Here is a 13,140-nt window from a genome sequence, read left to right as displayed (position 1 = left end):
AATTCGTAATATATAAATTCGTGAAAAAAAGCGCTTTCGACAAAATACTAAAATAGAGATCTATCGACAAAGACTACTCACTTCTGCCTAGCTTAATAGTATGAGATTGCCGCAGCTGATAAGGTGAATTTCGGAAGAGATCATATTTTGTGAGAATGCTCTCTCTGGTTATTTCAGTTTCCGTTTTTAAAAGTGCTATATATTGAGCGACCTCACTAGATTTGGCATGTGACATTTTTAGCAGCAATCATTGGTCGATTTTCTAGCGTTGCCATTCGGGGAGTTGTAATGAGGCTTTTTTTTTGTCGCCGTGTAAGCGAAATATATATATATATAAATTTTTTTTTCTACATATGAAACGCGCAATTGTAAATAATTAAATTTTCCGGAAAGAAATTTTTTAAAAAGCATTTAAATAGTTAAGTTTTTGTAGCCTGAATTAAAAGTAAACTAGTGTATCATATTAAATCTTTTTTCAGCTGAATAAATTTCAAATGGCTGTGTTTTAATAAAGTGATGTAATTCTTATTTAAACTCTTAGTTTCTTTATACTTTATTATTTTACATATTTTATATATTGTAAAATTTTGTGACACTCAGAATTTGAATAGGATTTTTTAATGAAATATTTATTATTTATTGAACAAACCTGAACTCATCTATTTTGTTATCCAACGTTTCAAAACTCTCATTTACCAATTATTGACTGTTTAACTCATGTCTTAGTTTTAAAATAACTAAAGTTATTAATTATATCTAATAGTTTAACTGCAGTTCTCCACAATACATATTAATCTTAATTTTTCGTTATGGTTTTAAAAAATTATTTTACTGCAAAAGTTGTTCAGAACAATAGATGCAGTATTCAAAATATTTATTAGGTACTACATACAGTATATTTTAATACTAAATATTTTTCCAAATTGTTTTTCGAATGCATACATGAGTTACACATTACTTTTACATTAAATAACACATTATATTATAGGCTGTATATTAAAGGTATTGTGTTTTGTGATACTTGTGTTTTTCTCAGCATTGTGTTTTTTTTCCTTTCAACTTAGCTGTGCATGTACTTGTATTTGATATTAGTATTTACTTATACTTTATAGAGAAGTTTTTTTCAACATTTTAATTTTGTAATCACCTTCATTTTTGAAAATCAGCATGAAATATTTCCTGCTAATAATTTTATTAAAATAATAAATTCGATGTTTATTTAGTATTATTTTTTTAATATTTCCAAACCATTATTGTATCTCTATAAATAGGTACATTTTACGGAGGATCAATTTGAGAATCGCAGAGCCGATAACAGGCGTCTTTTGAAACAAACAGCAATCCCTACTGTTTTTTGGCATCAACTTCCACCAAAACCGAACAAACGTTCTAAATGTGCGTCGTTCAGGAATTCTAATATTACTAAAGGACAACCTGTTGATTTTCCATTAAATGCTAAGATTGGTAAGCATTACGTTAGAAGTATGAGTTAATGCATTATATGAAAATTTATGGAAGATTCTGCGCAAATACCAGAGTTGTAAAATATTCAATCAGAAAATATATCAACAGACTTGTTTTCCTTGTTCCATGGCTTGTTTTCCAATAATAAATAATATGTTTACAATTTTTTTCAAAATGAAATATGCTTTTTCAGTGAAAAAAAATTAAAAGTATAAATAGTGAATATCTTCAAGAATATATTAAAATATTATTCAATAAAAAGTGGCGTTTAAGAACAGAAATTTCGTATTTCTTCATTGCAAGCACGGAGAGAGAGAGTTGCGGTTTTCTGCAAAATGGCGGAGATACTACATTCGCCTATTAGAAGCTTCTTTTGACTTTGCATAATTGCAGAGGGTTAAAAAATTCCACTTTTTCTTCAGCATTTCAGCGTACATAAACAGGACCTAATTTTTTTAATGCAATAAAAAATTTTTTTAAAAATTCGGTTAATTAAATTAGATTATTTTTATATTATTACATAAAAACAATAAGTTTTTTTTATTTGCATATTGTATATATTTATAGTGTATTTATCTTCTCCTATTATTCATGAAACAAAATTCACTGGATTTCAATAATAAGATATTTATAAGCCATATATTGTCCAAAAATGATTTGAATCAAATTTCTTTACTTTCTAATAATTTTTTTACAGTAATTAAAGACTCCAAGATACATTTAGATATTGATCATTACTTTTTAAAGGCATACGAACTAAAAAATTATAAAATATCATTTTAAAAGTCTTAAAATTGTACCAAACGTTTTCCAACATATTGGATGCTAATTTCATAAAAATCATAAAAATGTACTGAAATACCCTTAAACCAAACAATAACTTGAGACTGCTATTGTTTTTAGTCAAAAAAAAATTTTTTTTGTTCAAATAAAATTAGGTGTTATCATTTATTTTGATATTTAATATAAAAATGAGTAAATTTTTTTCTTTATGTTTTAATTTATTCGTCAGGACTTGAATATTGAATTATGTATGATGAACGCGACATGCATGATGGACACTGTTTCGTAATTGTCAACAAAAAAAAAAGGAATTTTATTTTATTTTAAAACCGTCTTTGAACAGCCGATCCGAATCTGAGTTTACGATTATCAATGTTCATTTTCGTAGCCCTGTAATTTTGACCCTAACCCAGAAGACGAAAGAGCTCCTGTATTATCCTATTTTTACTGTAAACGAGGAAATTTTACTGAAGGAGCTATTCAGGCAAGTAGCCAGGGGGGGGGACCGTCGGGTCAAATCCCCCCCCCCCGAAATTCTGGATTCAAACTTTAAGCCTCTCAGTACAAAGAAAAACAAAAACTTTCAAATCAAAACTTTTATTAACTAACTTTATTAAGCATATTTCGGGATATTCCGGTTTGTCCTAAAAAAGTAATCGAAGCATTTTCTTCAAATCCCCGTCGCATGTCTTTGTAAACTTTGTTTACAAATTGATTATAATTATTATGTAATATAAATTGAAAAATAATTATTATGTAATATTTTTTTATTACTAGTTTAACTTTTGCAAACAACAGAATAAACAATATTTGTTACAATGTTTTTCCCCTACTTTGCATGTCTGCAACCGTTCTTGCTTCTTACCATGTCTCCCCCCCCCCGAAAAAAATATCCTGGCTACGGCCTTGGAGCTATTATTACTGTAAATGATGAAAATAAAACAGCTAAAAAATAACTGTATTATATAATAGTTTGATCATAATACAAAAAAGCCGTTAAAATGTGAAATCTTTTATCAAAAAGAGGGAAATCTTTTAGGATTAATAGGAAATTAGGAGAAAAAAAAGTGGAAACGATAGTAATAAATTCAGCAACCCAATTTTTGAGTTTTATTTCTACAAAGCGAATACAAAATAAGTTCGGTTATTTTTTAAATATTTTTCAATGCGGCTTATCACACAGCAGAAGCGAGGGAGACAGTGATAAGAAATGAAGCTGCAGCTTTCCTCTCTCCCCAAACCACCAACGAAACAGGGTTGCACACTATAAAGTATGACGCCACCATTTGGCGGTTTTCAAAGCGCTCATTCCCTCTCCCGCGCCAAAAGGTGCATAAGATGGGAGCTTTTCCCTTCAATTTAGTCTTGTGACGAGTTCTATTAAAGTTGCGTTGCAATGGCTGTGGAAGAAGTAGTCTACTTTAAAACAGTCGTTCTCTCCAAAATAGTAGCCAATTACCCATTTACTGTAATAGATAACGAAAAATCTTCATCGACCCAGATCGTATTAAGAACAGCTCTACAATCAGGAGAGGAAGCCGAGAATTTTAAAAAGTTCTTTTCTGATGCTACGGACACGGCGTGGATTGTCAAAACACCTGCTTATTCTGCTAGGTAAATATTCTAAATAAATATCCTATAAATATTCTATCAGTTAATCTTATGTATCTATGTGATCATGTTGTAAACTAGAACCTTACTATGCGCATATTGCATATTTCTATTAAAGGTATTTATCGGTTATACTGAGCAAGCTCGGTGCGGTTATCGAAGCTGGTCACCAGCTTCGATAACCGCACGAATTTTAATATGACGTCAGAATTATCAATATTTAAGAAAACTTTGCGATATTTTTCTAATTTACCTAACTTATATCATTTCTGCATTGGTTTATATTTTCGTTATTAAAATTACACAATCCATTACCTAAAAAAAGCATTATATACATAGCCTTATTAATACATTATATGACACATAAATACATTATATCCTAACCATCCAATCGATTCTCACTATAATATTCTATCTAATAATTATCGTTGTATTTAATATTCATGATATTTTTGATATGTTACGTTGTCGATAATGATCGCGATATATTTTCGTTTTCGATAATTAACGGTGTAGTTATCACGATATTATATTTGTGAATTTAACATGTTTTGTTACAATAAATTATCGTGATGTTGTCGTATTTGATTCACCTATGTGCATTATCAAGTGACGTGTGTAAAATGGAATCTGGCGTTGTTTCTACGGGTTGGTGGTCATGGGCCCTGTAACTTATCAGATAAATACCCTATTTTTGTATGTATCTATTTATATTTGTTTTGCATATTTATTTTCCATGGTGAACAACCTTCATATATATTTTGAAATCCTTATCAACAAAGAACTTAAATGAGTCGAAAATATGGGGTGGCAAATTAATATTTATTTTAAGAAAAAACGAAATCGAAATCTAACAACACGCAACTGAAGGCGAACTTGGTAGAATCAAAACCTGTTTGCTAGCCGGAGACGCTCAGTTGCTTTGAAAGGTGTTTAGTAGTAACACTTAGTTTCCTCAGACAATCAAACAGGTCCCACCCTTTTGATTGATTCTTTACCTTTTCACCCTTTTCCCACAGAATTGATTCTGTAGCGTTTTTTTCCTTCGTTTATATATATTTATTTACGACCTTGAATGTAACTTCATTATGACAAGCGTTCTTAAAAATAGATAATAATAGGGTCGTTATGGAATATCTTATGTATTACATTTATGCACTGTACAAGGAAACTCTTCTAACTGATCGCTTTGCTCATCGAAGCTTACAATTGTTTCATAATAAATTATTGACAGATTGTCCACAAATATTATTCTATTCAAAAATATTCAAATTAGTATATCTTATTAAAACGTAAATCCAATTTATTTTCTGTTTTATTGTAATATATTTATCTAAAAATCTATAATATGATAATTTCATGTAAAATCTTCATAAGGCATGAAACTTCGATTTTGAATAGTAATGTTCGATATCAAAAACATCATAACAGAAAATTAAATTAAGAAGGGATAATAATTAAATTATTTACTGGTATATACCGTAATTCCTTTGAGGGGGTCACCTCAAATATACTAATTAATTAGTGCAGACGATGTTTTAAGTTACGAAATCAGACCCAAAAACGTACTTTATCTGAATAAACATACCTTTTTTTCGACGAATTTGGATTCATGAGAATTAGCAAATTCTTTAACTGTAAAATTTGTTTGTCCAAAGTTCTTGGTATTATTTATTTAATACTATGAGTATTATTTTACTTAACCTGTTGACATCAGGTGAAGGAAAATAACGCATATGGTTTATGTACATTTTTGTTATTGCTATTGTTATTTTAAATTAAGAGCTATTACTTCATTATTTTTAAATTGCCATCAAGTTCTGCTATGTTTGTATAATTCTTATGCTCGGTGTAAAAAAAGTTTGGAAACTGTCAAATATTTCGAGAAATTTGTATCGAATCGATTAAGTAAAAATAAAGGCATTTAATATTTTTTAAATCTGTCGTAACATACCAAATTCGTTTTTCTACCTCAACCTTTGTAGGCGGGGACAACTTTGAAATTTGAAATAGGAATCCCTATTTTTTATTGCAGATTTGGATTCTCCAGAAAAATATACCCCTATTTGACTTACAAATTTATGTATCTTGTTTTGCAGATGGCGCTGTAATCGAGAAAACTAACTGTTTTAAATAATTTATTTCGAGACCTATCATATTTTGAACATATAAATAGTCTTGTTCAATTTTTTTTTTTAAATACCCACCAATTTATAATAAATAAAAAAGTGAATATGTAAACAAAAATGTTTAATTATTTCCTATTCTGGAAAAAAAAATTTTTTTTTTGAAGTCTATTATATTTTTTTCAGGTTTTTTCAGGTCTATTATATTTTTTTAAAGGTTGGAAACTCCCATATATTTTTTTTTAAATATATGGGAGTTTCCAACCTTTCAGCATCCTGCATATTACCAATTACATAATTGCATATTACAATGTACATAAATGTTATATTTATTCAGAATTAAAATTTTTATTGCAATTATCCCATAGATCTTAATCAAATTACGTATGTTATTTGAATCGAATTATGTAATTTATTTTAATCGAATTATGTATGTTATTTATCGAATTATGTTTGTGAGTTATTTATCGAATAATCGAATTATGTATGTTATTTATGTATGTACGAATTATGTATGTTATGCTCATTTTCGTCAATTATATACTGACGTTATCACTTTTAACAGTTTACTCCCTATATGATGAAAATCTTCAACTAAATTTAAAAGTTAGTTTTGTGCTGTCCCTAATTTTCGAGCTACTGATTTATCTTTTTTTATTTATTTATTTATTTAATCTAGATATAGTTTCTCAAAAGTTTGGGTATGCCAGCATTCCAGAAAAAATAAGAAAAATTTGAAAGTACAAAAGTATTCTGGATGCAAAAGATGTGCTGAGTGCAAGGCAAAACTTCAAATCATTGTGAAAAAAGTCACAAGAGATACCATCAAGAAAGATACCTACCTTCGTCGAAAACCCATTCTGAGGGGTCTAATTAGAGTCAATGTTTGTCATTCCCACAGTACAGCTTCTGCTGAAGCTTTAAGAATGCTGAGGGTTAATGATGAGGTAATTTATGTTTTAGAATTTTTTTTTCAATAAATAGCTAGTCGGAGGCTATCCAATTGAATTCTTAAAAGAATTTCAATTGATGACGTAGTATAAAAACAATAAAATCTAAGTCAAACCAGGGAAGGCGCTAAAGCAACAGAGGCCCCAAAGTTTGTCTTCAAGTATGTGTATAAAAAAAAAAAAAAAAAAAAAAAAAAAAAAAAANAAAAAAAAAAAAAAAAGAAAAAATACTGCGTGGAGTCCCTCCGCGCGGAAGAAGTTAAACTACGCAACCTGCGACTTTAATTGTAGAAGAGTCAGCAGTCGTAGAAGGATCACTAGTTCTATTCAACGACTCTTCTTTCCTGCTCCGCTCGCGTCCGTGCTTTGTAATAACGGTAATATTGTGCATTTTTCCCTCGTGGACCTCTTGAACCAGTGGAAGTGCTTGTGGTTGCCTCATCGTCTCGCCCTGGAAAATGTATTTGTATTAATAATGTATGTGAATGCGTCATAATGTAATTTCAGAAGAGAAACAATCAATTGATATTCACAAGAGACGTACCTTGACATAACCTGAAATCCGTCGCATTGTCCGTGAGATTGTTTTCACTCATTTTTTACAATTGTTATCCACTAAATTTGAAAATAAAAAATACTACCCTATTAAATTATATGTGTATACAAACAAACTAAAAAAATATTTATGGAAAAACAATACTTTTATTATTTTTATGCTAGTGAGAACCAACACAATATGGAAATGAATGAGGAAAAACTGGATCCTACCGTATGATTTCCCGGATAATAAAAATGTAGCGTTAAACGTTTAACGCAACCTTGTTGGAAGTCGCATAAGAAGTATAACTTCAATAATACGTAAAATGAAATAGAAATTAAAATATTAAAGGTGTAAAAAATATGAAAGTGACATATGATTTCTACCTGTGATATCCTGCATGCATTTATGTAAGAAATTTTCGGTGAATAACTGTACAACGATGAAAAATAATTGCTTGTTTCCCGGGACCTCATTTAAAAAATAAAAAAAAAACAGCAATTGATCAAGGGAGAAAGAGCGCTTGCCTCCCAATGAGGTTATCTAGGTTCGAATCCCAATGATGGCTAGTCAAGCGTAGACGAAGCATTGGATACAATCCCCATGTCGGCGGGCTAACCGTGGAAGGTTTTCCTCTTCGTGTAACGCGAATACCGGTTAATTTCATCGACAATGTCCTCTATGTGGGCTTGTTTGCCTCAATGCTTGATAAGACCACGGTGGTTTAGGGGATAGAGCGTTCGCCTCTAAATGGGGTCACCCAGGTTTGAACCTCNATTACCTTGCCGTCGGGCTAATTGTGGGAAGTTTTCGTGGTTTCCGTCTCCATGTAAAGCAAATGTGGGCTAATTGCATAAAAAAATCCTTCTCGAACACTGGTTTGTCCCAGTGCTTCATTCGGGAACTCCCTTGTCTTCTGGATTGGGTTAAAAATAACGAGGCTACGGAGATGAACATTAATAGTCACAAACTCAGAATTCTGTCGGCTGTTCAATACCGGTTATAAAATAAAATAAAAAGATTTATCCAGAAGTTCCCTTGTCTTCTGGTTTTGGTTCAAAACTACAAGGTTGCTGAGTTAATAGCTATAAACCTAAAAATGAGTCGGATATTTAACCCTGGTAATAAAATAAAGCTCCGTCTCTCTTTTTCTAAATTACATAATTTCGGTTTAATGGCCTCTGCCTTGTTATTTATTGATTGTAGCTAATATTTTTTAAGGTTTATATGTTAATGTGCTTCTTTTTCCCCCCCCAGGTTAAGAATTTATTTTATGGTTATTTTTCGAATGGAATGACTCGAGCTGAAGCTATGAGATTCCATAAAGATAAATACTTAAAAGAAGAAGATGTTAAAAGTCTAGCGAATGCTGCAATAAATCCTACCATTAACCAAGTTAGATATTTGTATTGCTGCTGGAAGCAACATGGTAATCAAGGGTCTTTAATATACATCCCATTTAAAAATTAAAAGAAATTATTCCTATCAGTGTTCTGTAATCATCGCTCTTATTATCTCTCTATATTATCTAGAACACTAATTTGTGCATGCATTGGGTTTAGTGTATCATTTTAAAAAGAATATCATCATGCACGCAAAACTAGACAAAATCAGAGGACCAATGAACGAGCGGAGCGTGCTCGAATAGTGAGGCAATCAAAAGGAATTGCGAAAAATGTTCCCGGATGTAAAACGCAAATGCGATTATTTTCACGAAAGTTTCTTTTCTTGCAATGGCAACGAAAAGCTGAGGCGAAGTGAGCTGTAAGTGGAGTAGAAAAGAAAAGTTATAAGCGAACAGCTCATATAACTAAGCTGTTCTATCTTTACTTTATAACAAATAATGTATCAGGTAACGCAATAGTGTAAGAGCTGTATTTTAGTTTCAATGATGCTCTTTAATAAGGAACCTGCGTGTTCTTTTTTCCCTCGTACTGAAGCTTCGTGCTGTTTTTTGGCGATATACACCGATTTCAGTTCTGTGGAGTTACTAATTGTTTTAAAACCACTCGCTTAACCCATAGGGCAGTGTTTCCCAAAGTTTGGTACGTGTACCCCCAGGGGTACGGGCGTACGCGTTCTTATGCGAAATATCTTGCAACAAACAAAAAGTTCAAAAAATTTTATTGGAAAACAAAGCTAGCAATGAAAATGTACGATTACGTATTTTTCTATTGGCTATTTTTTGCAGAGTTAACAGTTAATATTTAGTGGTGTCAACAGCCAGTTGTGATTTTTAACTTTTGTGCTATATTTTTTATAGTAAAAAATACATAAAATTTTTTATCAGTGGTACACAGCGTTACGAAAAATTTAGAAAGGGTACACAAAAGTTATAAGTTTGAGAAACACTGTAGAGCCCCTTTGAACGTAGCCGGTTTTCCACCGATGACGTCAGAATTCAGGAGCACTACGGCATTCATCATCTTCCGTTACAGCGAAAGCACGTGCCACGCCAAGTGAAACTCAAAAATGGCTCCAAGCGTTTACTACAAGTCTTGTATTGTAACACGTTGCAATAGTTCAGCATGTAACACACCTAATAAACTATTTTTTAGTGTACCAAAAGGACAAAAAAGACAAGATTGGTTAAAGGCCATTAAGCGCGATGAAAGTCGCAAACTGTCGGCAATTTCTCCATTGTACTGTTGCGAAGATCATTTTACAGTAAGTTTCATTAATGTTTTCTTTTTATTTATCAATTTATTCGTTTTTTTCTACTTTAAGTTCTGCATCCAAAATATCTGCACTTTTGTTATTCACTTTATTCAGATCGAAATTTTAGGAGTTAAAAATTAATTAATATTATTTTTGTGCAATTAAACGGAGTAAAACGTTATTGAGAATTAACATAAAGATAAAAAGGGGCTGAGAATTATCTACGTCTCTTCTAAAAAGTAAATTTAAATAAAATATTTTAGAAGTGAATAATAGTAATAAAAAAATTCGCTTGAGAAAAAAAAATAATACAATTTTTTATTTATGTAATAAAATTTAAAATCTTATTCATTTCTGTTTCCTATTCATAGAATCAAATCATAAAAATTCAAAGCAGGTCATATTTTTTCCATTACATTAATAGTAAAAATAAACTAGTACTAACAAAAAAAGCCAATTAATTTCAAAAGTTATTGAAAAAAGTCCGCATTATGAAAGCAGTTTAAAAATTTTTTTTTCATTTATCATTTTATTTTATTCTGTTCTGCTAAAGAGTTCCCGCTGAAATTTTCTCAGGGAGAGGGTGCAACCATAAAAAACATTTCTAAAATCACGTTTAAAAATTTTTAATGAGAAATGTTCAAAAAATGTTTAGAAATAGTCAAAAAATGAAATAAGACATTTTGAAAAGTTAATTGCAATGATTTAGTTATTGCCATTAAACCAACATATATTTTAAATTAAAATTTACAGTTTTAATAACATTTAAATTTTAAAAAATGGAATTTTAAAAATCATGTTTATTTTAAAATTCTTTGAACTACATGTGATAATAAACGCAAAAGAAAAACAAGATAAAACCTTTAGGTGAAACTTTTTAACAGTTCTTATATCTGTGCTAATTTGTATCATAAAATTTTAGAATAACAAAATTACATACACAGAAAATTTTATAACTAATCAGTAAATAATTTTTTCTTAAAAAAAGGCAGGAGCGTTTTACTGTATTTTAGATAAATAAGAGTTATATAACATTTTAAAATGGCATAATCGATATTTCCGATTTAAAAAAAAATTATATACGAAATTTTGTATTAAATAGTCTTTTCTCCAACTCTATTAACATGCAAATTTTTTTTTAAATTTATATTTAACTTTTAAAAAATAATAATAATTAAGTGGTTTTCTTTTTAGTTGGAAGAGGACATGGTAAATTATATGCGATACAAGATTACCAACAATGTGAATTATAAGAAATTAAAGCCTGGTGTTGTACCACACATTTTTTCATATCAACAGTCGACTGTTTCTAAGGGGCTCACATATAAACGCAGACGACATCACCCAGGTATTGTTTGGCTTAAATTAGTACTCCTCCAGACATTCGTCTGGACCAGTGGCGGTGACTATGGTAACAAGTTAGGACTATTTCAAGTGGGGGTGATGAGTCACTGTTTAGGAATGGTTTCGGCCAGAGAATCTGGCTCTCTTTCTTCGATCTAGTGTGAATATTCTACCCTAGAGTGAAGAGAAATAAGCATTCGCGCCTGAAACATCGCTTAGAACGCTCGATTCCTTTATCTTTTAGCTTTTTCACAAGCTTCTGTTTTTAAAAAAAAAATTTTTGTAGTAATTTTTATTTTTCATCTTTTTGCTTTTTTGAATTTTGAAAAATGCCTTTTAAATTTAAAAAAGGTGAAGTTATTAAATCACAAGCACGTAAAATTGTGCACAATGTGTTTGAGTTTTTTGCTAGTGAAGCTAAGGAAAAAGCCCTTAAAATACCTCTCCATCAACCATGTCTAAGAACATGCATGGCAACTGGAGTGTCAGACTTCACGCTTAAAAAAATAAAAAGAGAAGTTGCCAGTTTAGGAGAAGATGGTGTATTGCGCAGTCCCGGAAAAACCAGGAAAAAGAAATCTGATGGAATTGCTGGTAAGATGATTTCGACAAAATTTTATCAAATTGTTTAAAGCAGTTCAATGGTTTATTAATAAATAACTCATCTATAAATTTATTATACATTGTAAATTGGTTATTAAGAAAAAAGGAAGAAATAAAAATAAATTTGCTAAGAAATATATTTTTTAATAAATGGTGGGAGAAACTATACATACAGGTTACATTAAAATAAGAATAAGAAAACGTAATTAAAAAAAAAACTTAGATAACTTCAGATGCTTTGATGGTTAAAGTTAAAGATTTTATCCTAGTTACGGTAACCTGCTTTCTGTTTAAAGAAGAAATTAATAATAAAGATATTTAATATGTGTCCGACATAAATAACATGAACTATTTCTATTTTCTACAAAAGTTTTTTCTGCCTTTAAAATTAAAGTTAATAAGTTTAAGCGCTTCGCTTTTACCATGAAATTCAACTAATAAAGGAAATTAACTGCTTTAAAAAATTTGCAAGTTTAGAAATTGAATCAATGAACATTCATAATAAATAGCACAAAATTAAAAAGTAACAAAAAAATAAACCTGAAATTAACCTTAATGTCAAAATTTGTTCAATTCTTTCTTTCTTTTTTTTCCCTTCCTATTTAAAAAATAGCAACCGATTGGGTAAAAAGAATCATTTTAAGTATAGAAAAGAAATATCCATGCGAACCTTAAAAAAGTTCTTGAATCAAATTAAATAAGTCTCCTACTGGTGGCTTAATCAGCCAATCTGGTATACTTGCCATACAAGCTATTGTCGAAGCTACCCTCCCTAAAATGCGCCATTTTTGTTTCCGTAGCACCAGGCGGTCTCAGACTTTGTATGGGGAGGAGTACTTAGCTTAGGTTCAACACAGTTAATGAATGAAACTACATACTTGCAGCCAGCAATAACAAATGTTTTTCATTTGGAATTCAAATGTTAAAAATACAAAACATTTCTATTTTACAATTATAAAAGGTGATGCTTTTTTTTAAACCATAGTTTATAGTGATTTTATTGACAAAAAATAGCAATTGTTACTTAGTTTGCAATTTTCATCTTCTAGCTATCTTTTGTCTT

At 30.2% G+C, this 13,140-nt stretch overlaps 1 protein-coding gene across 8 annotated transcripts in view; it reads left to right on the top strand.

The window, feature by feature from the left end:
• LOC107443779 (THAP domain-containing protein 7) overlaps positions 1-13,140 on the top strand; it is an 84,268-nt gene that overhangs the window by 42,387 nt on the left and 28,741 nt on the right. The window contains exons 2-3 of one of the 8 annotated variants that reach the window (XM_071185486.1): positions 6,664-6,931; positions 8,730-8,901. The exons of 5 other annotated variants lie outside the window; for them this stretch is intronic. In XM_071185486.1, the coding sequence (XP_071041587.1) occupies positions 6,664-6,931; positions 8,730-8,901 (440 nt within the window). Of the gene's footprint in view, positions 1-1,271; positions 1,465-6,663; positions 6,932-8,729; positions 8,902-9,228; positions 10,140-11,324; positions 11,479-13,140 lie in introns of those variants that run through there. 2 more of the 8 variants (XM_043048349.2, XM_043048348.2) reach the window with 2 other exon arrangements.

This window comes from Parasteatoda tepidariorum, chromosome 9, assembly GCF_043381705.1.
Source record: "Parasteatoda tepidariorum isolate YZ-2023 chromosome 9, CAS_Ptep_4.0, whole genome shotgun sequence".
In the NCBI taxonomy this organism is placed as follows: Eukaryota; Metazoa; Arthropoda; class Arachnida; order Araneae; family Theridiidae; genus Parasteatoda; species Parasteatoda tepidariorum.
The sequence above is the reverse complement of the archived record's forward strand: the minus strand, read 5'-3'. Positions and strand labels throughout refer to the sequence as shown.